This window comes from Aspergillus multicolor (genome assembly GCF_047715735.1).
Source record: "Aspergillus multicolor strain CBS 133.54 unplaced genomic scaffold BDW74scaffold_12, whole genome shotgun sequence".
In the NCBI taxonomy this organism is placed as follows: domain Eukaryota; kingdom Fungi; phylum Ascomycota; class Eurotiomycetes; order Eurotiales; family Aspergillaceae; genus Aspergillus; species Aspergillus multicolor.
Window position 1 is genome coordinate 716,935 of NW_027395963.1, and position 27,140 is coordinate 744,074.

Genomic DNA, 27,140 nt, shown 5'->3' on the forward strand with positions numbered 1-27,140 from the left:
TACGTGTCGCTCGCTGCATTGTCCTAGCGGCTAGGAAACGGAGAATGACCATCTCTTAATCTGGCTTCTCCCTAAGGCTGCCTAGTCGTTTGCGGAAGGTTATCCTCTGTCCTTTCCCTCCTGCAACTACTTTACTTGACCCTGGCCTACGTCACTTGCAGACTCCCTGAAGATCATCCGGGTCCCCACTCTTGACAGGGCAGACGTTGAAACAAGCGGGCAACCCACGAGCTCTTCTCGAACGAAAGAAACAATAGATCTCTTAGATCTGTTCCTTAGACTATTACCTGGCCTACAGTCGACTTTGCTAGATCGTCTCTTGTTTAGAACCATGGCGCTGCCTCCGATCGCAAAGGCCACTTTGCAGGCCGCTTTGATCAGTGCTAGCTCCAATGTCCTAGCGCAGGGCATCACTTCGTATCGAGAGGGGGTGCGTGTTTATCTCTTTTACACTTCCGATCCCTTTTCTTAACTCTTGTCCTGAGGTATATAACATGGAGGCCATACATAGTGAAGCTGACACTTCATGGCACTACTATGCTGGGGAACGGCGCAATGACGTTGCGCCTTCAGCATAGCTAGGCGCCGATTGACACAATAGACACCCTTCGAGCTCGACTCTGAAATATTATTCCAGTTCACCACTAGCGCGCTTATCATATCGCCGCTGGCATTCCTCTGGCTCGAGGGGCTAGAGCAGAGATTCCCAGGATTCGAGCAGGAAAAGCCACAACCAGCGAGCGCAAAGGGAAAGGAGAAAGCCGAGGGGGGAGAGAAAGGCAAAGAAAAGCCCAGGGCTGAGGTCGAGCCCAGACCCAACGTCAAGAACATCGTGGCAAAAATCGTCGTCGACCAGATTATCGGCGGCGCATGGAATACTTTCGCGTTCATTGCGACCATGGGCGTCCTCCGCGGACAGGACTATGAAGTCATCAAGGGGGAGATACTGGAGGTACGTGTGATCTGATTGCCTTCCCTTCTTCCTCCGCCTCATTCCATCGCTCCACACTCCGTTTGGGGGCCTTTCCTTAGCGGATGTGATGGGATGTGATGATGATGCTATACCCTGTTACCCATCGGCCAAGGTCAATTCCAGTCCCCGGATGGGTTGCCTGAAATGATGCTATGTAGGCCAACATGTCTAACAATCATATAGAACTTCTGGCCGTACATGCTGGCAGGTCTCAAATTCTGGCCGCTCGTCTCGATCCTGAACTTCACCGTTATCCCCGCAAACCAGCGAATGCTAGTCGGGAACTTGTTCGGTGTGGTATGGGGCGTCTATGTCAGCCTTATGGCTGCATGAGACACAGGGCCAGGGGAGCATGAGCCAACGCCAATATCGCGGCAGGATCGCGCATCAACGGGATCGCTCATCGGGAAATTTCCTTGGAAGTTAGCGCAATGGAATGGAGTGGGAGTGGGATAGGACAAGCGACAGGTGTCATCATCATCATTCTCCAGGCTTTCTCAGCCATGTCATGTCATATCATGTCCTGCGTCACGGGTGCAGCCGTGTATAGCCAAGGACGGGATCCTGGGGCCAAAATCACGTACTGCTGTTGCGATTTGAGGTATCTCTTGATACCCGGTGTTGGGACTAAGAGGGCTAAGAATTTGGCGTCGCTTAGACTTGGGGCCAGAGTTATGATTATGAGACTGGACACTGGGATGCCCGGTGTACAGTGTACGGTACATTGCTAGGCAGCATGAATCATGATACACCGGACCGAGAGGCGTTTCTGTAGGGGCCAGGGTAATATGTCATGCCTGGCATGGGTATGGCACACGAGGCCAGACTGGCATCCGGATCTTCCGCTGAATGCCATGTTCTGTAGAAATGTGCAACTCGGAGACCTCAAGCCGTTAACATCATTGGCTGTTTGCTTTTTCCCCGATGTTGGTGAGACTGAGATGCTGACAGTTGGCACGATTTACGCCCGGCAGGCGTCGGCAGTAACGTACAGGATTATTGTATCCGATTCGGGATACACAGAGATTCAACTTCTTTATTCCGAGGAAGAACCTCACCTAACAGAAAGATTGTATAGATACAAGAAATGAAGCACTACTACGGAGCACAATCTATGAAGAAGGCTGTTCAAACACAGCCTCGACTGCGGTTACCGTGCAGACTCCACAGCGACGGGGCGGCCCACCCCAGCTGGACTATGGAGACAACGCTACACCCGCGCTACGCTAACCTAGCCCAAGCGGGTTATTTTGGGCGCCCGCGGGCGTGGAATGCAGACTAGCCGGTCTAAGGCTTAGATACGTGAAGCAGGCGAATGGGGTTACGAGCTCGCCGGGCTCGAGTTGGACTAGGCTAAGGCTGTACATACGGCGCATCATGTGAGGGCTGAGCGAAGGAGCCTGGAGGGCTGCAGCGGATGTCGATCGGTGGCTGAAGAGGAATTGCCATGACTCGACTGGATGGGTTTGTAAGGGAGGAAAGAGAGAGAGGGATGCTGGAGTTTATACAAGAGAACGGTATATGTGGTTAGGTTGTTTGGTGAGCGCAGTGCAATTCGGAAGCGGAACTCGGAATCAGAATCTGGAGCAGGAGCAGAGTATCGTTATGCGGGCATGGCATGCGACCTCAGAATGCGATGCGAGCCGGGACGGAACTCAGCCCAGAATCCGACCCCATCAGATTGATTGCGGGAGCAGGGATCTCCATGTCAATTGCATAAGTGGCCTGGGGCCATTCATCGAGGTCATTTCAGAAGACACTAAGGATCCATCGGAGCTTATCATTAATACAGTCTACGTAGGACTTGGAACTGACATTTTTCTTCGTCTCGTCTTACTTTCGCATTCCCACTTACAAACGCAAGTAGCGTTGAGCGTCTGTCGCTCTGTAGATATACGCTCAGTCATTGAATAGGTTGGTGGTATATTTACCTCTATGTGACTGAGTTAGATCAATGCGCTAACTATCCATGAAGCTTGCAGTGCAGCGCTTCTTTGTCCCACCCTTGCCTGCGTGCCTTTGTCCTTGCTTTGCGTGTGAGTTGAGTCAACAAAGGGAACACCCGTTCGCTTTCACCCTGCAGGGCCGGTGACTTCAGCTATTCTTGGAACCGGGGTTTGGTACTGAGGCTCGAGGACATAGTATACGACATTGTTGAGAACAAAGTGATCGACGATACCGAGGACTCGAGACCATGGTTGTGAGCTGAGTTAAGTAGGAATACCAAGCCGGTCCAGAAGGAAAAGAAATATACTTAGAATAGCCTGAAACCTCACTCGTCGCCATGAGTGTTTCCGCTTCATCCATTAATGGATCCTCCGGTCCAGTTCCAGGGTCAGGTCAAGGCTCGGCGATGAGACGAAACACACACCCTCCAGCTGGATCACCAGAAGGGAAAGAAAAGAAGGAGCGCAGCCTCTATGAAGACGATATATACGTTTCACCCATTCTGCAACGAAGGCCCTCTTGGTCAGGAACACGCTGGACTCGCTTTTTCCCTGAACTCTCATCGCATTTCTCGCTTGTGTCGCCTACAAGTCCCCCTCGCCATCGACCTCAGTCATACGGCTCTTCGCAGTCTGGGGTGTATTTTCGAGAAAATTCATCTGAGGAAGATACCTCTGAGCCAGCGACAGGCGCATCTTCGCTATGGTCCGACGAGCTGGTCGACGATGCTTCCTCATGCTACAGTCGCAGATCGTCCATCACCAGTTTAGGATCTGAACTCTCTGCATCGGCATACAAGTCCGCCGACGCATTCTCCATCATTTCGCCTACTAGAGCAGGCGTGTTTGACGAAAGCTCCGTGTACCGGTCCGCCTCAACCATGTCGAAAAGGTCGCCGAGGTCACCAAGGTCACCATGCCTACGGGAGAAGCCACTCCCTATCATTCCCCCAATTCAAATGGCACCATTATCGATCCGGCGCAATAAAAAGCAACCACCAGTGATCCGCGAAGACCGGCTGAATGAGATACTCGAATCGACTGCCGCGACGCACGGCCACAATCCAACGCTGTCGCAGGCTGCAGAGGAACTCGAAAATGCACTCGCCGGTCTTGTGAAACGCAGAAATTCCCTGCCACGTCTTGATACGCCTCTGCAGGTGAGCAGAGGTAATATGGACATGATCCCCTCGCGCTCGGCCCCAAGTCCGCCCATCGATCTTCTGAAGAACCGCAAGTTGTCGTTGTCCATAGCTTCGCCGGACGAGGAAGTGAGACACGCCAAGAAACCCCACAAAGGCCGGCTTTCTTTCACCATGCCCGGCTTTGGCAAGAAGAAGGATCGGCCCCATCTCCGCTCCTTGAGCGGCTCCAGTGTCATCGCGGGACTCGAGCGCAAACACGTCCGTCAGAGCGCAGCGTCATTCCCATCAACGGCCAAAGAGTCGGAAAAGGAAAATGGAGCCACCAGGTCGGCTAAAAACGACTTCCTCAATCTGCCGCCCCCTCCTCCACGGTCTATGTCAGTCAGCAGTGAGCGGGATTTGCGTTTGAAGTTGCCCCGCCTCCAAACAAAGGAAGTACAGTCACCTGGGAGCCTTCGATGCGAACGCGCACCACTCAAGACCCCAGATACAGATGAAGAAAAAAAGGGTCCCGGGGCCCAGGAACCTGAAGCCTTGCAGCCTCAGCCGCGAAAAACATTCTCGTTTGAGCCCGAGGGCACGATGTCAAAACAAACTGTTGCATCAGAGCCGATCGGACCGGCGTACGAGATGGACACTCACTCGGCACCGGTAGTCATATACGAGCTTGACGCCGGTCTTCCAGATCAGCAGATCAAGTCCCCCGTTGTGGCCTCGCCTTTCGTCCCCTCGGGGCAGATGCCCGGGACCCTGCCTGATGAGGTCGTCGCGATGATCCTGCGGCACTGTAGCTCATTGCCGGACCTATTCAACTTCGCAGTCATGAACAGGCAGTTCTATCGCGTTTTCAAGAAGCATGAGCTCGATCTGATCAAAAACACAGTCTTCCAAATGTCACCGCCGGCATGGGAGCTGCGCGAAATGAGCCCGCCGTGGGATAGCGAGTGGCAGGTCTTGTTTGATCTGGACGCTCCTGTGCCGGAGTATACACCTTCTCTCTACCTTGACCGTTACACGCGCGACCTGTACACTCTGGTCAAGCTCAAGGGCCTGATTCTCGCTCGCTGTACCACCTTCCTTCGTCCGGAGACAGTCAGCGGGTTGTCCGGCGTGGACGACACCCGCGCCGAGGAGATTGACAATGCATTTTGGCGGGTTTGGACGTTTTGCCGGATCTTTGGCTGTGGAAAGGGCCGGGAAGGCGATGTTGTCGGACAGCTGGATTGGTTGAGGGGGGGTATCATGGCCACCAGCCAACCCACCTCTGTGACGATGTCAATCAGCGAACCGTTCGGCATCAACAACGTTCTGTTCGAGCCCCCCGAGGGCTTCGGACGCGGAAACCCTGGTGGTCTGTCACATAGTCAGCTTTACGACATGACAGAGATTTGGACATGCTTGGGGGTTCTGCTGCAGCCGATCCACGCTAAATGCGAGGCGGCACGGAAAGCCGGTATATTCAACGGACATGTTGCTGATAAAGACCCCGTGAAGGAGGAGGAGACATTAGAGGAATGGACGTCCTACATCCTCACCCTCGGCCCCTCTGCTGTCCTAGCCCTAGCCTCAATCGCAACCGTCGACAACGCTGACGAGATCTTCCATCGCGCTCAAACGCTTGGCCTGACGAAATGGGAGTCAGCCGACGCAAGCCGCTCAATCTTCTTCCGCGAAGCCGTCTCGAAGGCGTACAAACCTCGTGAACCTTTACCACGCAAATCATCGCCTCTTCGGCAAACCAACTCCAACGCCTCCAGATCATCAAGCTCCAGTGACGCATCCCCATCCAACAGCATCAGTGGCAAACCCCACCGCCGACGACAAGCTGCCTACGCTGAGCAACTCCGTAACCGCCGCGCTCAGAACCCCGACCTCTCTTACATCGAAGAGCGCCCGATCTCCAGCTATGCCGAGATCATGAACCGGCTAGCTGGGGCCCCTCAACACCCCCTCTACCGCCGACAGTCCGAAGAACCTGTCCCACCTCTCCCAACTCCAGCCTCAACAACCTCGATTGGACCTCCATATTCGCCTTCAGCAGCCGTTCAACCGCCCCAAGTGCCTCCCATCAACACCCACAACATCCAGATTCCTTACACAAACGCCCGTCCTCCACGACCTCCTGTCCATATTCCACAAATCCGCGATCCAGCCGACCAGGCCATTGAGATGATGGTCTATGAGCTCGGATTCGCTGAAGAAGACGCAAAGTGGGCTCTCAAGATCACGGATACCGGTGAGGGGATTAACCCCAATGCCGCCGTGTCGCTGCTCGTCCAGGAATATCAGAGACAAAGTCTGAATCTCGGCCAGAATACTTATGCCTACGGCATTGGCCCCGTTCAGCCACCTGGGGTGAGGCCCAGGTCTGGGCATTCCACTGCCGCGAGGAATAGTATACTGTCTTCTGTCATCCACAGCCAGGAGGCGATGGGGTCGGGGTGGAGGTGGGCTTAGGCTACGTGCCTGCCTGTCTTTCAACTACCGCTTGGAGTCATATCTTCTATCTTAATGATCTGAAGAATTACGCGCTATGTTTCCTTCACTTTCTGTCTTCGGCTATGACCGCTCCAGCATTCGTTTAGCATTTGCATCCAGCGTTTGGTTTGGCGTCGAAGAGTTCAACTTGATACCCTAAGACTGTAATGTATATATACATTACTTGTTCTGTTTATATAGCATTTGTGAGCAAGATACAAATATACACAATGAATAAATTCTTGAACAGCTTGATTTTCTCGACTCGTACACTTTGAGACCAGGCTTTTCTACAGGTATACCGACCATTAGGCAAGAATTGTAGAAAAATCGGTCAGAGCTAGTTACTACAGTGACATGAACACGTAGATACAATAGATGCGACAATTCTCCGAATATGTTCAATATATGGATTGGTTGCCTTGATCCTTTGATGTCAAATGCAATCAAGGTATCGTATCCAGAACCTCGCTTGACAAAATGAACTAGGTGACCTTGCTTTTGCGTCGTCAACATGTCTGCGATTAATCATCAAGGTACGAATAATATAAAGTTTATCAATCCTTCGCAAGTTCTTCGCGCCTTCTAGTCCGAGTCTACCTAACTCTAACCTTGCCGTCGCCGTCTCTTGGTGCTGTCGCTTGACAGTGGCGGGAAACGACCCTCGCAAGGATACAGATAGCAGCCAGCAAAGTTCACTACTGTCAACCCAGCCAAATCCCAACTCCAATAAGTGGTGGTCAGTGCGTGTGATCTATCAAAGAACGATTCGATCGCTTCCATCCCTGCCAGCAGCGATCGCCGTTGATTGCGGCCGCGTTTGCGGGCGATCGTTGGGCTGGATCGCGGCGGGGTCGCGATTCTCGATGCAAGGGGTCGTCTGTATTGGATTTGGGGAGACCTGACTCGATCCATGGACGATGGTGGGCTGAACTTGACGACTGAATCTTCCAAGCTTTGAGTGGAGCGAACTGGTTGGGCTGGCCATTCAATTGATTGATTGCCTACATACCCAGTGGCATGGATACATCCAAGCCTCTTGCTTGAGCACGCTAACAGGTATACATCCCAACTCAAACACCTCACCTCAGATCCTTCTCCCTTCGCTTCATAATCTTGGTACTATGACTATTACAGGGATACACACAGGGATACCCGAACCAATTGGGCGCCCTAAATCTCCCCTTGAAACAACCAAGTATGGAGGCCCGCCGGCCGTTTGAGACGCAGCGCAGAACGACTCGACTCAACTCGACATGACCCGCTCCGCAGCTGCATCGACGCTGGACGGTGGACACTACATATGCAGTGCGCTCCCGGGGAAAAGCTGTTATTGAAATGACGTCTCACTTGACGTTGTCGCATTCGTTCGTTTGTTGAGTACCTGGCTGAGCGGAGCGGAGTCACGCTGAGGGCTGAGGATTCTTCTGCTGCCGACCAGACCATACATTATCGCATCGCATTGCGTTGTTTGCGCTTTCTTTTCTTTTGAGCTGGTGTTGTTGAGCTTGAGCTTTGATCAAGATGGAGATGGACATGGAGCTTGAGTCTGACTATGGGCTTCGGTATAGTACGAGGCATAGGGACTACCTGATGTCGATTTCTGGGGAGTGAGTCTTCATAGCTTGCTATTTACAGATTAAAACATGCTGACAGTGATCGAGCAGTAGAAACCTCGAGGGCGACGCAAAGAGAGAGCTGGAGAAAGAGATCCTCCTCACATCGAGATCGAGCCGGCTAGAAGGGAAGAGACGCATCCTGCGCGCCTCGGACGTGCTTCTATCGTTAGCGGGCCGGTCTACAACAAGCGGTACTACCTACTTTTACTCGCCATAGAAAAGCTGGAGGGATAGGTAACTGATGTATGTTGGCCAGAGACCCGAGAACCATCACCGGCAGTCGAGAACTTCCAAGAAGTGCTACGCCTATTTCCACCATTTCGCGAGGACGATGGGACGGCACTTGGGGCAATAGACGTCAAGTGTCCGGATTGCGATGCGATTTTCTCGTCCGAGTATGCACCCTGCTGAAACCTGGTCGAGGATGAAACTGCAGCAAGACTAATTGGGTTCAGGGCCGAGCTGAAACAACACTACCTCACGAAGTACTGCACCGGCGCGGCGGTAGCTGTATATGTGATGACTCGCGATCGGTATTACATACATATGGTCCTGGAATGGTTTGCTGACTGACTATGGACTAGATTGATCACGAAAGGCTACCGCATGGAGAAAAGACTGCTTCCGCTCGACGCCCACCCGATCCGGTTCTTCTGCGGATATTGCGAGAGACCCTTTTCTCTGGGCGATGAGGTGATAGAAAGGCAACGAAGTGAGCATGCTCTTCTGTCTCAGCTTTACTCCTCTGACTAGCCGCAGGTACGGAATGTCTCGTAAATTGCACGCACTGCGGGTCAAAATGCAACGTCTTGTACATTTACCGTAACCCCAGTCTCGAGAGCATAACCCTAACGGAGACTCACCAGATACGAGCCCGTCCTGAACGATCCGCGCGACGACATATGCCACCGCGATATTGGGAAAGAACTAGGGAGCGCAAACCATGGCAGAAGCCCCAGTCTTATACAGAAGAGCTCGATGCCCTCAAAATTCTCCATGTCCGACTTCAATGGCGAGCAGTCTTTAGCGAAGAGGGCTAGGAAGTTACGGGATTCTTGGACTTTCCGAAGTAAGCGAAAACCTATACAGTGTGAAGATTTCCGGCTGATATTGCCAGAGCTGTCTCAGAGCGATGAAGAAGAGCTTTTAGCTATAAGTTTTGCCGGACTGTTTGACTTGGAGAGAGGTACAGTTGATTCGTCGACTGATCTGCCTAGCTAACATGCCCAGTTCACGCGCCCAATGGGATATACCAGTCGGTCCCAGCTGGAGAAATGGGCCTCTCAGATGCTAGGTTCTGCTCGAGCGGTATGTTCTCTCTGCTTCCCAAACGGCACCGGCTGAACAATTAGGGCTCGGCGATAGCGCAACTGAACGCGAGAAAAGGGACCTGTGCGAGGATGAAGGCAGACACCGGACCAGCGACAATTCTAATGGCGACCTCATCAATGGCGGTAATGTCGCGTATGAGATACCCGTAACTTCGAAGCGACAGTCATTCTTTCAGAAGTTATTTGGCCGCAAAGTACCACTAGGTAAACAGAACTGCTTACTATACATATTGCATGGCGGAGATTGACTTGACCCAGGCATATCTCGCTCACGATCCACGAACAAAGGCAAGAAACTCATGAAGCGCGCAAACACCATACGGTTTTCTTTTGTCACTAAATACTCTCGAGATAGCAGAGCCACTGCCACTGCTCGAGACAGCAAACTTCCAGAAGACGACAGCCAGAATCACAGCTCATCGACTGTCCAAGACGCAGAGTATATTGCCCTGCTACGGGGAACTCAAGACATATTCGTCCACTTGCAATATTTATCAGGTGGCGCAATCGTACACGACGTCTCCGGCCGTCAACGTATCCTCCATGTCGACGAGGTAGCCAAGCTATTCCTGCAAATGAAAGAGGAGCTTTCTTCAACAGCCGCTTGGTCCCGAGCCCTAACAACACGTCTCCGAGGAGAGGCTATGCTCAAACAAGGCAACCCCCAAGCGGCAATCATGGAATATCAAGACGCCATAAAACTCCTCGCGGACACGCCGGGCCTCGACATCGAAAAGCAAACGCGGGCATCTATCCTCCACTCTATGGGCAAAGCCTATCAAGCTCTGGATATCGCCGCCGAAGCAGAAGCATGCTATCTTGAATCATTGGGTCTTTACAAGCGTGTCCTTGGTCGTGACCACCCGAAGAACTTCGCCGTATTACACGACCTCGGCAGCCTCTGCGAGAGAGACGGCTACGCCACCGAGGCGGCAGCGCTATACGAGCGTTCCTTCGCAGGCCGACTCAAAATATTAGGCCAGAACGCACCAGAGACCTTAAGCAGCATGCAAGATCTAGCGTCACTGAAGGTCCTCCTCGGCGACCTCGAGTCGGCCCTCATGCTACTCGAAAAGGCCGTGCCAGCCCTAGACACAGTTTTTGGGATCCAGCACGCCACAACGCTCAACGCAATGAACAAGCTTTCTTTACTGTATCATAAGCTCGGCTTGCAGAAGGAATCACGTACAATCACCACCCGCACAATACCCCATTGCCGCACCGTCTTCGGCCTCACCTCCCAGATCACCCGTGACGCGCTTCTTCGGTATCTCCAGAGCTCAAAAGACAACTTCGACTTCCCGCCGGATATACAAGATGTCTTCGATGCTTACCAGAGCTCCCGCGATGTCGACTGTCTTCGCGTCATACACCGACTGGGACGGTCATATATGGACGCCGGACTAAACCGCGACGCAGCGCATCTCTTTGGGACTCTCGTCGAGGAGTTCTTAGCAGTAAAGGGCCCCGAGGCAGCGGAGACCTTCGACGCACTCAGTGCACTTTGTGTCTCATGCGAGCACCTAGATTCCGTCGATAAAGCGATGCTTGCATATAGACAGCTTGTGCATATGGCGAAGCGTACGCCAGAGGGCCACCAGTCGCGGAAAAGAATCGGATACGCTGAGAAGAGGATCGCGGAGTTGAACCGTCGCAGGGAAACTCTGGAGACCGAGAAAAGAGAATGGGGGCTAACAGAGCCGGAAAGTTGTATGGGGTGTGGTGCGATTACTAGGGTGCTCTGTAGCAGTATGTCTACTCCTTCCTAGCCCTAACCGTGCAGTCGACAATCACTAACAATGCATCGTCTAGCCTGCAACATCGCCCGCTTCTGCAGCGACATCTGCGCAAAGCAAGCCCCCTTCCACATCCACCAGTGCATCGCCTCGGTAACTCTCCGACAATCCAAGTCCCTCGCCGTGAAACCCAAATGCCCGATCTCAGCGCGCGACCAGGCACTCTCGAAGATTAACCTCGCCAGTCCAAGTCCAAACATCCTCAGTTTAAACCTGGCCATGGGGCTGAGCGTAAAGAATGTCAACGTAACAGCAAGCTACACATTCTACCTGGACCCGCGCAACTTCTCGACGTTCCGGATGAAGCTGAATAACAACGTCAACACAGTCGTGCTGTTTTCGCTAGATAGCGACGTCGAGTGGACGGTGCTTACTACTGGCTGCGTACCGAATTCAAGAGGTAGTACGGCAGCAGCAGCAGCAGCAGAACAACCAAGAGGACGAATCTCATTTTCGAGACCCACGACGTCGAGTAGGAGGAATGTTTCGGCCGCAGTCAACCCTTCCACTATCCCATCATCGCAATCTCATACCCATGCATATACAACACCAACGGCACAAGCACAGCAACTACACATACAACAGCAGGAGCAAGGACTCACCTGGCTCACTCCGCAAACCCAAGACTCACTTTCCCACACGCCTATCCAGAATCCGCATTTTGTCACAAACAAACCTACACCCATATCCTCTCCTTCCTCCTCAAACGCCCCTCAACCCCCCAACAACAACCCCGAACAATACCTCCTCGTCAAGCCCGGCAAAGAAATGCTCAAGTCCCTGGTGGACAAGCGTGCGCGGATCCGCTCTCCCCCGTCTTCTCTGTCGTCTGTGGGCATGGGTGTTGGCACTGCTGTGCCTGGGACACAGGCGCAAGCGCATCCGAGCAAAGAGCTTATCGAGTATGCGCAGGGTTTGCTGCTTACGGGGTATCTGGGCGAGGCGTTTATGTATGTTGTTGAATGGGCTTGGAAATGATGACCTGGACGGTTGGGTCGGTAGGGGAATGGGAGGTGGATATCCAGGAATCGCTCGTTTTATGTTTATATGAGTATATTTTGGTAGATAGATAGATAGTTAATTGATAATGATAATCTGGGATAAGAGCACAATATACATTCTGTATACGAGATATACCAGTTGCAGATAGTGTCTACCAATTAACCCTGCATTGGCACAGCGTGGTTCTGTCTACAACGCTCATGAAAGGAGGATAAAGCTCTTGTAGTTAGAATACAACAGTCCGGAATTACGTGTATCACGAAAAAGGAAGGAGCATATATACCGCAGTTTAATCTAAATACAAGAATGGCATTCAACGCTCGAATCGCCGATGACCAAGCAAGCAAGTAAGCAAGTGCGCATGAAAGAACGCAGTCTATACCTCGCCGCTCCAGCTAATATATATGATACAGTAAGAAATGCAGATTGACATCACATCGTAAGACGCTTGAAGGTAAATTTTATCAAGCGCCGATTTCAGCCAGACCATGCCAAATTTGGGGTCATGGCTGACATATCTATACCGCAAGTAGGTCACCTGTCCTCGTCATCTGACTTTGCGCTCTCGTCGTCATCGTTGCTATCCCACCCCTCCGCTTCTAGCTCGCGACCTTTAATACCGAAGCTAAGAAAGAAGCCCACGAGAGAGACGGCGGCGAAGACGCCGAAGGGGATAGCTTCGCCCTTTGGTTGTACACGGGCGGCGAGCGAGAACAAGCTGCCGGAAAGGAAGGGACCAACTGCGCGGCCCGCGGCCGAAAGAGTCTGAGCGAGACCGTTGAGAGCGCCAAGAACGGCGTGGTCGGGGGCGGAGTTCGTGATCTGCAAGAATTAATGTTAGGTTTACTCTTTGTAATGGGGTTCAGGAGTGACGGAAGCTTACCAGAAGGAGTGCGCTCGTCAACCCGCCGACAGCGGCGACAGTCTTGACTAGGAGCACGAAACAGAGCTCGACGGCCAGGAAAGCTGTCTTTCCGGTTACGCCCTTCTTTCCGGCGTCGTCGCCCTTGTAACCAATAAATGGCATGAGGATGAACGCGACAACGAAACCGAAGAGGCCGGCTCGGTAAGACCACCGATTACCCATCTTGTTTCGTAGCTGACCAAAGATGCAGATTTGGAAGATGATGGTTACAACACCCGAAAAGCCCTGGGCGAGGCCGATCTCAGATGGCGTAAGACCACGTCCGATTGGCGGCGCCGCTTGGGAGAAGATCGGGAACAGCGCGTTGAAGGCAATGTTGCACAGGGCGAATATGAGATATGTCAACAGGAGGAGGATCGTGTCTCGGTTGAGTAGCTCGCTTCGTGTAAGCCCTTCGTGGCTGTGGTGGTCTTCGGATACTTCCGATGCCGAGTCCAGGTCGCTATCATGGTCCTGTTCCTCGCCTGTATGTTCGCGGATCAACCGGTACGGAAGATGGTCCCCTGGCCGTACGCTTCTAGGGCGCTTCGCCAAGCTGGTCATCTGCCAGAGCCACGCAAACATGTCGCGAATCTTCTTGCCAAACTTGGGTAACGTATCTGCGTCTTCCAGACTTTCCTCTAGGAATACCAGCGCGACGAAAAAGTCCAACATGAGAACCGCAGCGGACAGCAGATTCGGCCAAAGGTACGGGTAAGGGTTTGGCTCTCCTTTCTGGAACGGATTCTCCCGGAAAACAAGCAAGCCACCAAGTAGAGGGCCTGTAATGCCGCCAACACCGTAGAGAACCGGTAGGTAGGTAAACGCCTTCGACTGATTGCTCTTGTCGGTGATTTCCCCAAGGCAAGTAGACACCAAGCCCTGGTTTCCGTTGACGATGCCCATCAACGCCTGCACAGCAACAGCCTGCCACAATGTACTGCAGAACCCGAACGCGACAAAGCACACTGCAGTCAGGATCGTGCCTAGCAGAATAACCGGCTTCCGGCCTACTCGGTCCGACAGCCAGCCCCAGAAGTAGTTTGTCACCAACTGCGCTACCGCAAACGCCGTCCCAATCAACCCCACGTATACTCCAACCATGCCCGGTTTCACTTCAGGAAATGACGACGCCATGTCGGGAAGATAAGGGCTGATCGAGTTGAAAGCCGTCTGCTCGCATAGCGCGATCAATGCCAGCACCATCATCTGCTTCTTGGGGAGGGGCGACTGCGACGACGATTCATCGGGAGAGTCATGGTGATGGTGCCGCGAGTCCTCGCCGGACGACGCGGACTGGCCGGAATTTGGTCTGCCGCGAGACTTTGGTGGTGGCGTATCGAAGGTGTGGTAGTGCAGCGTTGATGAGCGGCGCCTCGGGATCGGCTCCCGGTCTGGCGTCTTCATTTCGAGATTGAGGACTCGAGTACGTATTTCCCGTGATGACGGTTGCCGAAGATGGGACGATTTGTAGGCTCAAGCGCAAGTCCGTGGTTCGCGGGGTTGACCGTGCCTGACAGAATTGAACGAGGGTCTGTCTTATAGGTTGGTCGTAGAAATATCGTCTTCACTCCTCATTGTTAGTTCGATTCAATGAATGGGTTATTCTGAAGCGACCATGGCCGGTAGAACTGGGAAGAGACCGTGTCAGGCACGCGAGCTGGATCCGGAGCCCGCCAAAATTGAGGCTGGCGATGATGTAAGCGATTTGGGGTCATCACGTGAATCTCCAGGTCGGGGTAAAAATAGGCATGAGACGTTCGAGTCGAGACTTAGATGGTGTCATCTAAGACGACTACTCAGTTCTAATGTGTATATTCGCGTTAGTTATTGCTGATGTATGGATCAATGCGTCTGGCAGCCCTGGATCTTTGCACGCATAACTAACCCCGGATGATGTCATGTGTTTCGGTTATCCGAGTCAGGAGAATACGGGGAGACAATGGAGAATGAACAATGAAAAAGAACAAGCAAACAAATAACGGTCTCGGAAGAGAACCTTGGAAGCAGGAGCATGCCATTATTACCTATCTCCGGAATAACACCGACTTAGAGTTTGCTTTCGCCCTATCAACATCCAACCGCCTGCAAGAACCCCCGCAATATCACTCGCATGGATCAAAGGATGACCTGCACTTGCTTGCGGGTATGCGGGGCATATATTCAGATCAGGAATCAACCGTACCTGGCCCCTGAGTCTAGTCTGTTCTATACTGTGACGCTGGACTTAAGACCGAGTTTGGCCGTCTACTTCCGGAACCAAGAGGTCGCAAGGCTCTTTCCTCATTTGTGGCGCCTTCCCTAATTGTTGATAAATCCTCTCAATATATCTTGTTCTACCTGACTCTCCATGGCCTTTCAAAAGCGCAGCCTGCAGGAGGCTTGATAGTCTGATCGTTATGAAGTTCGATATCTAGGAACGCTGCAGTAGATTCAGAGGGAACCGTCAACATCGATAGGCCGTCGGTCAACTTGGGTATGCGAACCTCTCATCTGTCACCGGATCGAGTCGCAAGGTAGCACATTGTGGGTAGGATAAAGAGAACTCAAGCTCCAACATTGGGTGATCTTGCTCATGCAGAATAGCCCTTGCCGGACTGGGCTGGAGTTTGCGGATGTGACGTATGAGTGACCCCTCTAGGGCTTTTTGAAGCCGGCTTCAAGGGGCGCCGATCACCCTTTCAGCTGGTCTTCTGCACTTCATGATCCTGATATAATCGGACTCTGCTGACGCAGTGATTGAGTCGATACGGGCATGCGAGGATCGATGATTAGCTTGGTGCATCCAAGTTTCAAGCAAGTTCATGTCAGCTTGTCCTTCCTCTTCGCCTCCCTCTATGTCCCTCATCATAATCAGAATCATCATGGTCATCGTCAAGGTCGCCAGTATGAGAGGAAGGAGCATGAAATGATGCAGGGCGAATCAAGTTCTCCTGGCTAGGTGCAACCCGAGCTCCTTCGCCAAGTGAACGTCCCCTTGAGCGCTCAATCGACCGGCCCCTCTTCGTTCCGGCCACTGTCCCCTCAACGGTGTCAAGCGCCACGTTGGTCGTAAACAGATCCGAATCCTGGAACTGATTTGGTGTGAATCGCGGTCTCGCTCTCGCCGATGGTCCGGAATGGCTCGATTCCTCCTCATGCTTGTGCTTATTCGGATCCTTTCGTAACGTAAACAGCGTTGGCACATTCGCCGCAAATGCAGCGAAGAACTCCTCGACCGAGCCCCACGTGTTGCGGTTTACCTGCGCAGTGCTGAAGGAGTAGGTTGGAAGGCGGACGATTGCAATGGCGATCAAGAGCAGGCCGACGGAGAAGAGTAGGACGTACTGGAGGCGTCTGTGATTGTTAGTACTGACCTTGTGCCTGAGTGGATAGGGTAAGTACTTTAGCCATGATTTCCGAACTTTCAGCAGCCAGGGCATTGGGAGAAGGATGAGCATTGCGTCGGTGGTAATGTTCAGGGCGACAAGGGTGACTAGCTGGGTGTTTGCTTTGACACAGTTTCCTAATCTACTTGTTAGGGCTAAACGTATTGCTGGAAACGTTGGTCAACGCACCAGGATCAGGTACAACCTGCCAATACAAATGCGCAGGTCGACACTCGCCAAAAGTCGTCCCCATGACAGCCGCCAGACTCCCTAAAAGGACAAACCAATAGACCTTGACAATCATCTCGGGTTCCGGGAGACCGGTAAGTACGCGCTCGCACAGCAGGAGGACGTTTGATTTCTGGATCCAGAGACTATACACCGTCAGTACCATCCAAAACCGTATCCTTAGCAGAATAAAAATTGGGGCATACTAAGTGTTGTAAACCGCCCGATTCGCGAGCGTCATCTTGCTCCCAACTGTTCTTTGATAGATTTCCACATCTGTCAGATCCAAAGCCGGCCTTTTCATATTATTGTTCCCCCACAGCAGCACAACGGTCGTGAGCCCGGACCGAGTCAACACGAACAAGATGCAGACCATGGTCAAATAGTCGCTGAGGATAAAGGCCTGGTTGCGATACTTGCGCATGAAGAGGCGGAGAATCATGAGGATGATTGAGAGGCCGCCGAAGACGCCGACGAGGGCGAGGGTGGTGCTGAGGTCTTCTTTCATGCCGTCAGCGTTGCATAGTACCGTATTCTGCTCTAACTCGGTCTCTTTCTCGGTTCTGAAGTCGAAAGGCTGCACCCTCGACTGGGACTGTAAGGCTGAGCAGACAATGGGTCATGGTGGGCTGTTTTTTATCGTCCGGTTCTTATTCTTCTAGAACCTCGCATGAATAGCGATCGGCAGGCCGGCTGAACTTCGCTAACTTGGTTTTTTCCTTCCGAGACAGGTGCAGTGGAGATGCTCATCCTGCTGTTTCGAAGCGAGCGAGACGATGCCGAGGCTCGACATTTTGGCGTTGTTGTAGCAAGCAAAGCACTACCTTCAACAAGCAGACCCAGCGTTCTCCAGGACTACTCAAGATCCCGTCCCAATGCTGCAGAACGCAAGAAATAACAAGCACATGTTGCGCATAATTCCGAGGTGATGGATGCCACGATGGAGAAGGGGCCGATCGAAGAGGCAGGGATTGGCAGTGCTAAATGCGCGGTGGAGCAATTAGCGAGATATAAAACAACGAACTCACCCAGGACGCAGGTAGTGCTCCGAGCTGTCCGGGCTGCCCGAGATTGACAGGGTTATTTATCGGCTGGTACTTTTGCTTTTTCCTCTGTCATCGTCTCAACTTCAGCCACGGACCAGTTCGCAAATCACCGATATGTTTCGGCTCTACTTGGCCGCCGCTGGCCTCCTGCAGGTGCTTGGCTCCCTCGTCCAAGGCACTGCTGCTTCAGCTTCAGGTGCAGTTGGCAGCCTTGAAGCGCTTCACCGCCGCTCATACTTTTATGTCGGCGGAGAGTATGTCAACACCACCGATGGCTGGATGATGCACAACCAGATGTATGTCGAGAAGCTTTCGCCGGCGAACGGAACCACCCAGGCCTATCCGATCGTTATTCTGCATGGAGGTGCTCAGACTGGCACGGTACGTCTATCCTATACCAGACTTTTAGGATGTCTGAATGATGAGGTGGTGCTAATGAATGAACTAGAACTTCCTCAACAAGCCCGACGGCGGCCGCGGTTGGGCCTCATGGTTCCTCTCGCACGGCTACGAGGTATACATAGCCGATAGGACCATGACCGCGCGCTCTCCCGTCCTCCCAGCAGACGGATACGGCGAGAGCGTGTTCTCAGCCGAGTTTATCTCGCAACGCTTTACCAATGTTCAGGACTACCCGCTCTGGCCGCAGGCCAAGCTTCATAGCCAATGGCCTGGCGTACGTGACCCGCCCCAGCTCTGCGATTCGCGCTGGAAAGAAAGTTGCTAACGAGCTCTAGACCGGCGAGCGTGGCGATCCCGTCTTCGACGCCTACTACGCCAGCAATGTGCAGTCCATCTCGGACAGCGAGGCGCAGGAAGTCACCATGAAAGCTGCGGGCGAGGCGCTCCTCGACCAGATCGGCCCTGTGGTGCTGATCACGCACTCGCAGGGCGGACTCTATGGATGGTCGTGGGCCGACAGCCGCCCCGAGCTCATCAAGGGTCTGATCCAGATCGAGCCTAAGGGCCCTCCTTTCAACGAAGTCATCTTCTCGAACTCCTTCAGCCGGCCGTACGGACTTACCTCCATCCCACTTACTTACGACCCCGCTCCCACGAACAAAACCGCCCCGCTGAGCATGCAGACGATCCCGGCGCCCAACAGCACATCGGGCGATTTGCTTGAATGCATCATCCAGGCCGAGCCAGCGCGTCAGCTCCCGAATCTCGCGACCGTCCCGATCCTCATTGACACGGGCGAGGCGTCGTACCATGCCACGTACGACTACTGCTTCATCAAGTTCCTGCACCAGGCGGGTGTCAAGAACGTGCAGCACCTGGAGCTGGGCAAGCGCGGGATCCACGGGAACGCACACCTGCAATTCCTGGAGAAGAACTCGGATGCGATTGCTAGTGTACTGCACGAGTGGATTGGAAACGTCACGGGCAGCTCGTGAGCGAGTTGTCACCTGTCGACTTGGGTATAGGTACTCCGTGCGTTGTCAACTTCAACATGAGCTGTCACCTTGGCTAAGCGCACGGAGGAAATACGGTGTATTCTAGGGATAGAGCCTGTACATTAGAATAGAAGGTTTAGCCCGGCCGCCCAGGTGATAGCGCCTACTGTGGCGGCATATAAGCGAGGCTCAAAGTCCAGTCACACCAATCAGCCCTGGCGTCTGCACCGATGATCACCGTGTCTAGATCAGATCGGCACACGTGAACAGATCCTGGTCGGCTGTCAGGACAAAGAACCACTGCAGGTACGCAGTCCTACAAAAGCAAACATGATTAGGCCATTATTATGCTTTATGGTCAGGGCGTTGGATCTGGGATCCGTGCCCCCTTTTGAGGGCTTAAAAATCTTCATTGCTCCGCGCTGGGGATAGTAGATTGGGACATCCACGGAATCGACTCTCTTACTTTTACTTCTTGCATACGACAAACCCTGCAATGAAGCAATTACTCACGATCCTATCTTTCCTCTTGAGCGCAAATGCGGTCCCGCTGGCCAGCTATAGTGGCGAAGGCCTACCAGATCTCTCAGACTTGATCGACGGCCTGCTGCCCGATCACGGTTCTGCTCCTGTCTCAGGTTCTGATTCTGGACATGGGTCTGGTCCAGGTTCAAGCTCCGGCTCGGACTCAGCCTCCGGAATCATCCCGCCCATCATCGGGTACACCCTAACCTGGCACGACGAATTCACCTCCTCATCCTCGCCCTCCTACTCCGAAATAAGCCACCTCCCCTCCTCCGCAAACTGGCTCTTCGACCTCGGAACCTCCTACCCAGCCGGCGCCCCGGCATGGGGAAACAACGAGCTCCAATCGTACACGACCTCGCCGCAGAACATCCGCATCACAGAGCAGAATACATTGCAAATCATCCCGCGCCTCTCTGCGGAAAACGGGGGGCAATGGACAAGCGCGCGTATCGAAACAGCCTCGACATCCTTCGCCGCCGCAGCCGGCGGAAAGCTGTACATTGAGTCGCGCCTCCGCACGGGGTGCGCACCGACGTCCCAGCAAAAGGGTATCTGGCCGGCGTTCTGGGCACTCGGTGAATCCTTCAGGGAGAACCCGACGTACTGGCCCATGGCGTCAGAGTGGGATTTCGTGGAAGTGATTAACGGCGAGCCGAGGACGTATAACACGCTGCATTGCGGTCTTGACTCGAACACCGGCGGTCCGTGCAATGAGTATACCGGGTTGACGAATGGGGGTGTGAGCTGGAGTGGGTGTGAGTGGCATGTTGTTGGGTTCGAGGTTGATCGCTCTTCTGGGGCAGGGTGGCAGGGCGAGACGCTGACTTGGTTCCTGGATGGAGCGCAGACGCATCGGGTTTCTGGGGCTGATGTTGGGATTGAGAGTGTTTGGGAGACGATTGCGCATCGGGGGCACTTTTTGTTGCTGAATGTCGCGGTTGGGGGGAATTGGCCGGGGTATCCGGATGGGAATACGGTTGATGGGGAGGGGGTGGGCTTGGAGGTTGATTATGTGCGGGTCTGGAATGCGGAGGGGGGGTTTTATTGAGTCATCGATCTAGAAGGGGGATCCTTGTTGGTTTGATCTGAGATGAGGCTATAATAATAATATTGGGGTGTGCCTTCCCTTTCTATTCACATCACCTGATTTGCCATCCAGAAAGTTCACGATTTTACAATCTTGACCATCTCCGTTCTCTCAAGCATAGCGACCTTATCCAGATCCATGCATCGTCAGATTTGTCTCTCAGTCAAGTGTTGTTATTTTGGTCCAAGCCCTGCGAGTGGAAACAACATTTTGGAGCTCAGCCGCAGCGGGACCCTGAGATTCTGATTGCGATCCGCGAAGTATCGAGTACGCTAATCAAACGCCACAAGATGCTCTTGGAACTGCAGGATCCATGGCAGGATTCCAGTTGGTCTCTTCTGTGCAGGACAGTTTATAACCCTGCCCAACGAGGAAGGCCCTTTGCTTGGCTGGCGTGAAGTTTCGACCCAAACCCCTGCATCGCCAACCACGCGAGGAGGCTTAGCTTTTACGAGATCTTGACGATTTGTCCAATCAGACTGTTGTGCTCGCCAGATTTGCGACATGAACAGGAAAACCAGGAGCAGATCCTTCAGGCGGAGTTCGGCCCCCAACTGAGAGCTCCACTTGAGACATCAACAACAATCTCTCGATGTTAAGGCACGCTCTGGTTGCCATGAGATGATGAATGCGGCAGGACGAATCCCTCATTCAGTCAGCAAGAGCAAATTCAGCGTTGCACTGTTCCCACTCCATACGGGCACCAGATTCAGAACAATATCAGATGGAGGGACCTCAGCGAGTCAAGCCTGAACTACGGAGGGTAGCGGGCTGAGTCGTCCACTGTCTCCACCCCTGCGCCTTCCTGTAGTTCTATACATACAGCTGATTCCAAGCTACCCTTGAAAGGCAATGCTAGAGAGGACTTTGATATGTCCGGGACCGTTCCGGCCCCCAATATCTTCAGTTCCATCGTATTTATACTCCAGGTCCCGGCCCCTATAGCCTGTCTTTCTACTACTTCCTTCGCATATTTCCAAGATATACTCTCCCCACGGCGCAACCTCCGACGAGACATTGACTGTACGAAAGTCTCACCAGCGATTGAAAATAATAAAAGGACGACAAAATGGCCATCTGCTACGACACAAACGGCAACCAAGACACATCCCAGTTTCCCTGCTCGGCAGACGGTGAGCCCGCACAATGCTGCGAATTGGGCCAGTACTGCGCATCCAACGGCCTGTGCGTCAACAATGGCACCGGCGAAGGCTTGACACCTTACAGTATCAAGGGCTGCAGTGTACAGGATTGGACCGACGGAGGTGTTGATACTTGTACCAATGAGTGTGTTGCTGGTGAGTTTGACCCTCTGATTCTGGCAGTGACGGTGGACTAGTGCTAATGCAATACGGCTACAGGCGGAGGAGTTGGAGTCTCAGCTTGCGGCTCAGGGAACTTCTGCTGCTACGGCTTTGAAGGCTGCGACTGCAAGAACAGCACACAAGTCTTCTCCCTCGGTCCCGTCGAGATCGTCGCCACAATCACAGGCACTTCAACTACCACCGCAGCAACAACCACATCAACCAACACAACAACATCCGACGCAACTACAACACCGGCCGGCGACTCCTCGTCCTCCTCTCACTCAAGCCACCTTGGCCTGGGCTTAGGCGTCGGTCTCGGCGTCGGCATCCCCCTCCTCATAGCCGCTATCCTCATCCCGCTCTTCCTCCGCCGGAGACGCGCGAACAAGGGTCCTGTCGACGCCTCAGACAAGGGAGGATATTACCAGCCTCCGCCAGCCCAGGGGCAAATTGAGCCAGACGGGTCATATTTTGCGGCTCAGCAGCAGCCGCATATTGGTGGGCAGACTCCCTACGAGCATAAGGTTGGCCCTGTATCGCCGGGGCAGGCGCCGCCGTATACGGAGCACCAGGCTTATGAGATGGCACATGAGCCGGTGCAGCAGCAGCCTCATGAGTTGCAATAGAGGGCTGTTGGACTTGTTTAAGTGTTGATTTGTACCACGTAATGATACCTTTTGTCTCTGTGTATACGCTGTTCGATTGCGAAAAACGAGCATGGCAAGGGACGGAAGGACATGCATTCTTGATATTCGAGCATTATACCTGAGCGTTGTAAAGTTAGAATAGATCTAGTAATACTATACCCCCGATTTGTTACTGTCTCTTCATGATCCGGCCTGAGCAACCTTGACCTGAGCGTTGATCTACCTATGGTCCTAGAGTCGTGCCTCTCTGTGCAACGGTACGTTCAATCCCCACAAATTCCGACATATTCATTCGGATGAAGTCTACTAGGGCCTCGAGTACCGAGGTATGTAGTAGGTATGGTCTTACAATGGACGTACAGTTGTGTACGAGGATGACTCGATGCATTGACCCCGCGCGTGGAGTATATATGTTTCAACTCACAACTAGGGAAGTAATTATTTACATACTTGAACACGCTTACCTAGACTGGGCTTCGTTCGGCTTGGCTGAGTTAGGGCTAATCTTTGAACGTAGTGCAACAAGCACAGCGAAGACGCCCTCCGGAGCAACGGAGATATTGACATGGACTGAATATGAGAGATACTTGTATTACGTTACGCAGGGACATTTGTGCAGGTGTTCGGAGTGATTATGCATCCCCTTCCAATGCACACTCCCCTATCCCGAGTCTCTTCACCACGCAAGACTATTCAAGCCATCTGAACCACCGCCTATGCATTCTAACTCCTTGCAAACTGTTTAAAGGACGAGTTAGCTCAAGCTCGACACTCCATGTAAGAAGTAAAAGAGAGGATAGAACAAAGTGGAAGGTAGCACGAACGCTGCTCAGCCTGTTCATATCTCTTGTGTATCCGTGGTTCTCGCTTTGCGGGGTATATTTCCTCTCCGTGGATCTTCTCTAGTCTGAAGTGTTCTTTCAGATAGTCAAGGATGCGCGCTTGTTTGTCTAGATACTCTTAACACTGTCATCGTGGATAATGGGAGCGAGGTGAGCTTACTTGAAGACTCAATATCAAGCTCTGAGAGCCTAGAGGTGAAGTTCGAGTTTCTGGATGCCGATGGGTTAGCCCTAACTGAATCTCCGGCATATCAACATCTGTTGCGAATTAGACAAACATACCCTGACTGGCACTTAGTCTCGAGTTCCGAAATCAACGTCTTGATCCTTTCCTCTAAACTCGATAAAAGAGCACGCGATCCTTCCTCGTTCGCCTTTTCCGGGCTGGAGCTACACAGATCGTATCGGACTGAAGTCGTTCTCTCAGATAGTGGAAGGATGTTCAACGAGATCCAATCCTGACTGCTGGGCATGGTGAACAGGAACATGTTTGGGAAGAGAAATGCTGATCGTGGCTTTGATTCTCGCTGCCAGAGGAAGGATCCTAGGACGGTTTGGATGAACGAGCATTGGCGAGAGGGCAATGTCCTTGTTTCCCCTAACCCCAGGGCATCAGTGAGGGAAGTTGTTTGTACTTCTCGATCAGTTTCTCGGCCTCTAGTGGTGACAGGAAGTATACTCACGAGCCATCTTCCAATTGAACACCCCCTCCAGCCTCCCTCCACCAACCCAAGCAGACCCCCCAACATCGACCCCAAGCCCATTCGCCGTTTCATCCTTTTTCATATCTGGCTCTCCCCCCTCCACACCCGTACTAAGATTAGCCCAAACAACCCCACCACTCACATTCACCCTAACCCCAAAAAGCCCATTCGCACTCTTCTCAAACCCCTGAACGCCATCAAACTTCGGCGCCTTGATGAGTTTCCCATACGAATCATAGCTCCAGCCATGATACCGACAGGATAGCACAGTCGAGCATCCGCTCTCGCGACCGGGTCTCGTAACGGGGTACGCCCTGTGCCGACAGACATTGTGGAAAGCGCGGATTTGTCCGTCCTTCGATTTGATTAGGAAGAGCGGGATTCCGGCTGGTGTGGATGTTATGTATGTGCCGGGTTTGGTGAAGAGGGGGGTAAGAGCGAGGGGGAGCCATTGCTTTTTTGGGTGTTAGTGGTGCGTTTTGTCTGGGTTGGTTTGATGGTGAGAAGATGGAGGGGACAGACCTTGCTGAAGATGGCGCGTTTCTCGAGCTCGAAGATTGCTGGCGATGTGAGCCAGTCTGTTGGGAGGTCGGGCTCCTTGGTCACAGTTTGTTCGGGGTTTGCTTGTGATTCTGGGGGGGTGGTCTTGAGGAGTGTGGGAGTAGGAGTTGCAGGAGTGGAGGCCCAGCGATAGAAGTATACCGCTGCCAAGAGCAACGCGACCAAAGGGGGGAAGATGGATTCCATATCTGAAGATGTTCAGGCTTCGTATCGTTGCTATACTTTAGAGTCATTCCATAGATGCCTTTAATATTCGAAAGTAGATGACAGTTTAACCGCTTAACAGGATGCCTATCAATACAGACGAAGCCTCGGCTTGCCGAAACAGGTTCGCATTTCCAGTCTACTTCTGAAGGATCGACCAGAAGCATAACCGACCATTGTCATCGCTACAAGTGGGTTCCGAAGTATTGCATTATCAATCTCAGTACTACCTTGACTAATTCCATTCTTAACTTGTCCTCCTTCGTCTCTAGTTGATTGCTAATCACGCAACAACCTGGGTTTTCCCTGGAGGAGAGACATCAGCCTCTTTCAACTTGGAGTTAACAGTAGCCTCCATTCTAGCCTTCTCTGCCGCATGCTCCTGACACACGAGCTCAAACACACGATCCTGATAAACTGAATCATTGTCAGTGCGTACATCAGATGACCCCGGAGACTGAACTCACAAGAGACCCCGCTCTCCTTCTCCGGGTTCAGTATCCCCTCTCGGTAGACACCTTTCGTTAGATTCTCTTGGGCCTTTTCGCAAAGCTCGAAGTCTTCCGTCGCAACTTGGCGGACAAAGCGGTAGTACTCTTCGAACTTCTCGCCGCTCTCCATATGGTAGTAGTCGAATTCCATTCTCGTGACGTTCGGATCCGCTGTTGGACACACCCGAAACGAAGACATACCGCCCCCATACACGTTCAGCGTGCAGTTGGGGAAGAAGTACAAGAACAGCCCGTCGTCTGGTTTCTTGGGGTCCGCGATGTGCTGCGAGAAGTTGACGTGGTTGTGCACCTTGTACCAGGTTGGTGGGTAGTAGATGGAGAATGACGGATGGGTGTATTGACAGTGCAGGCATTCTTGATAGCCATCAACCCTATTTGCTCGGTTTAGAATTGGCTTCATAGTGTGCGCTTGAGGGAGGTTACATGGTTTTCCAGTTGAAGCGACCCTCATATTTGATGCTTCGTTTGTAGGGGAGCTTGGTGAAGTCAACCCGTTGGAGCAAAGGCTCTAGCTCTGGGAAGTACTCGTGGAAGCTTGGGGCGTCGTTCGACAAAGTGGTGAAGACCAGGCCAGTTGGGGTAACATGATGGCCCAGAATAGTTCCCTACAAGCAGTCAGTGACGCTTGAAGACAACGTAGCGCAGTATTCCCAGGGTCAACTACAGTATCTGCGCAAGTAACCTCAATCTCATCAGCAACAGGCATCTTTCCTTCTCCAGTGCATCGAACCGCCTGGATAGGCTGTTGGGCTATCTCATATTCGACGACATCACCAAAAGCCTGGAACCTCGTCAAGGGACCAAGTAGATACCAGGACTAGAGCTGTCAGTAATGGCCGCGTGCTAGACGGTCTCAACAACCTTCAGGAAAACAGCCCGCCGTTCAAGTTGATAGAGCGGCTGGCTACAGTACCAGGACGCTGGAAGTGTGCGCGCGAGCTCGGACATGGTGCTATCTCTTGATGGCCCACTGCTGAATATACAGAGCACAGCGAGTTCTGATATCTTCCCGTAATTTATAGCCTGTCAACTGGTACACTCGTGCCGATCTATCGGTGGCATCTGCAGATCGCTTACGAGTGATGTGTAATTGGCTGGCGTAGTGTTTCCTGATGAGGGTATAGAATCCCTGGCATGATAGCTAGGGCCTGGCTGATGTTGAGCTGCGGTATTGTCCCCATCCTCGAAGCTCGTTCTTTTGTTTCATTCTGGTCTGATCGATATCTCTAGGGTAGGGTTGGCACGGCTAGGCCACCTGGTGCTGTGGAAAAGTCCATATCATTAACACCCATCGTTCACGCACTCAGTATCAAGACGATACATTAGTTGCGGATGAACAACTGTCCGTCTGTGTCATCGCAAAGATGAATATGGGATCAAAGGCCGATGCTAGGAGTATGGCGATGTTTTGCTGCTGCCTGGATCTGGAATCCTGGCTGTGGCGAAGTTAGGTGCGACCATGGTCAAGTCCGCCTTTGCTTCTCCGGTACTTCTTTCATCATCCAAATATCTCGC

The 27,140-nt window shown here is 52.7% G+C and overlaps 11 protein-coding genes across 11 annotated transcripts; 7 read left to right on the plus strand and 4 right to left on the minus strand.

Annotated features, from left to right (window-relative positions):
• The first annotated feature begins 3 nt into the window (after positions 1-3).
• On the plus strand, positions 4-1,410 carry BDW74DRAFT_21108 (Mpv17/PMP22 family protein). The gene is made up of 3 exons (XM_073732209.1): positions 4-430; positions 602-952; positions 1,157-1,410. The coding sequence occupies exons 1-3, from the start codon at positions 332-334 to the stop codon at positions 1,304-1,306; spliced, it is 600 nt and encodes a 199-aa protein (XP_073584017.1). The 5' UTR covers positions 4-331; the 3' UTR covers positions 1,307-1,410.
• A 962-nt stretch (positions 1,411-2,372) lies between these two features.
• BDW74DRAFT_21128 (uncharacterized protein) lies at positions 2,373-3,099 on the plus strand. Its single transcript, XM_073732210.1, has 2 exons — positions 2,373-2,894; positions 2,949-3,099. Exon 1 carries the CDS (start codon positions 2,495-2,497, stop codon positions 2,885-2,887), a length of 393 nt encoding a protein of 130 aa, XP_073584018.1. The 5' UTR covers positions 2,373-2,494; the 3' UTR covers positions 2,888-2,894; positions 2,949-3,099.
• Positions 2,745-6,797, plus strand: BDW74DRAFT_153378 (uncharacterized protein). Its single transcript, XM_073724515.1, has 2 exons — positions 2,745-2,887; positions 2,949-6,797. Exon 2 carries the CDS (start codon positions 3,258-3,260, stop codon positions 6,519-6,521), a length of 3,264 nt encoding a protein of 1,087 aa, XP_073584019.1. The 5' UTR covers positions 2,745-2,887; positions 2,949-3,257; the 3' UTR covers positions 6,522-6,797.
• A 1,269-nt stretch (positions 6,798-8,066) lies between these two features.
• Positions 8,067-12,314, plus strand: BDW74DRAFT_185318 (tetratricopeptide repeat protein; the record flags this gene model as incomplete). Its single annotated transcript, XM_073731026.1, has 12 exons — positions 8,067-8,152; positions 8,210-8,352; positions 8,418-8,556; positions 8,617-8,694; positions 8,746-8,873; positions 8,921-8,972; positions 9,028-9,230; positions 9,279-9,347; positions 9,392-9,469; positions 9,514-9,696; positions 9,751-11,241; positions 11,305-12,314. 12 exons carry the CDS (start codon positions 8,067-8,069, stop codon positions 12,264-12,266), a joined length of 3,612 nt encoding a protein of 1,203 aa, XP_073584020.1. The 3' UTR covers positions 12,267-12,314.
• Positions 12,315-12,359: 45 nt separating this feature from the next.
• BDW74DRAFT_153381 (MFS transporter) lies at positions 12,360-14,950 on the minus strand. The gene is made up of 2 exons (XM_073724516.1): positions 13,174-14,950; positions 12,360-13,112 (listed from the first exon to the last, which is right to left on the minus strand). Exons 1-2 carry the CDS (start codon positions 14,599-14,601, stop codon positions 12,825-12,827), a joined length of 1,716 nt encoding a protein of 571 aa, XP_073584021.1. The 5' UTR covers positions 14,602-14,950; the 3' UTR covers positions 12,360-12,824.
• Positions 14,951-16,001: 1,051 nt separating this feature from the next.
• BDW74DRAFT_178293 (uncharacterized protein) lies at positions 16,002-17,298 on the minus strand (the record flags this gene model as incomplete). Its single annotated transcript, XM_073729165.1, has 4 exons — positions 16,002-16,530; positions 16,579-16,699; positions 16,752-16,936; positions 16,997-17,298. The coding sequence occupies 4 exons, from the start codon at positions 17,296-17,298 to the stop codon at positions 16,002-16,004; spliced, it is 1,137 nt and encodes a 378-aa protein (XP_073584022.1).
• Positions 17,299-17,768: 470 nt separating this feature from the next.
• On the plus strand, positions 17,769-19,470 carry BDW74DRAFT_21163 (alpha/beta hydrolase). The gene is made up of 3 exons (XM_073732211.1): positions 17,769-18,217; positions 18,285-18,512; positions 18,574-19,470. The coding sequence occupies exons 1-3, from the start codon at positions 17,951-17,953 to the stop codon at positions 19,231-19,233; spliced, it is 1,155 nt and encodes a 384-aa protein (XP_073584023.1). The 5' UTR covers positions 17,769-17,950; the 3' UTR covers positions 19,234-19,470.
• Positions 19,471-19,729: 259 nt separating this feature from the next.
• Positions 19,730-20,809, plus strand: BDW74DRAFT_178295 (glycoside hydrolase family 16 protein; the record flags this gene model as incomplete). Its single annotated transcript, XM_073729166.1, has 1 exon — positions 19,730-20,809. One exon carries the CDS (start codon positions 19,730-19,732, stop codon positions 20,807-20,809), a length of 1,080 nt encoding a protein of 359 aa, XP_073584024.1.
• Positions 20,810-21,620: 811 nt separating this feature from the next.
• On the plus strand, positions 21,621-22,979 carry BDW74DRAFT_153386 (uncharacterized protein). The gene is made up of 2 exons (XM_073724517.1): positions 21,621-22,146; positions 22,210-22,979. The coding sequence occupies exons 1-2, from the start codon at positions 21,918-21,920 to the stop codon at positions 22,779-22,781; spliced, it is 801 nt and encodes a 266-aa protein (XP_073584025.1). The 5' UTR covers positions 21,621-21,917; the 3' UTR covers positions 22,782-22,979.
• Positions 22,980-23,478: 499 nt separating this feature from the next.
• Positions 23,479-25,095, minus strand: BDW74DRAFT_178297 (putative iron-sulfur cluster-binding protein; the record flags this gene model as incomplete). Its single annotated transcript, XM_073729167.1, has 6 exons — positions 23,479-23,540; positions 23,627-23,752; positions 23,805-23,854; positions 23,927-24,242; positions 24,328-24,802; positions 24,871-25,095. The coding sequence occupies 6 exons, from the start codon at positions 25,093-25,095 to the stop codon at positions 23,479-23,481; spliced, it is 1,254 nt and encodes a 417-aa protein (XP_073584026.1).
• A 58-nt stretch (positions 25,096-25,153) lies between these two features.
• On the minus strand, positions 25,154-27,140 carry BDW74DRAFT_153391 (aromatic ring-hydroxylating oxygenase subunit alpha). Its single transcript, XM_073724518.1, has 5 exons — positions 26,487-27,140; positions 26,290-26,442; positions 26,049-26,230; positions 25,581-25,996; positions 25,154-25,530 (listed from the first exon to the last, which is right to left on the minus strand). Exons 1-5 carry the CDS (start codon positions 26,571-26,573, stop codon positions 25,397-25,399), a joined length of 972 nt encoding a protein of 323 aa, XP_073584027.1. The 5' UTR covers positions 26,574-27,140; the 3' UTR covers positions 25,154-25,396.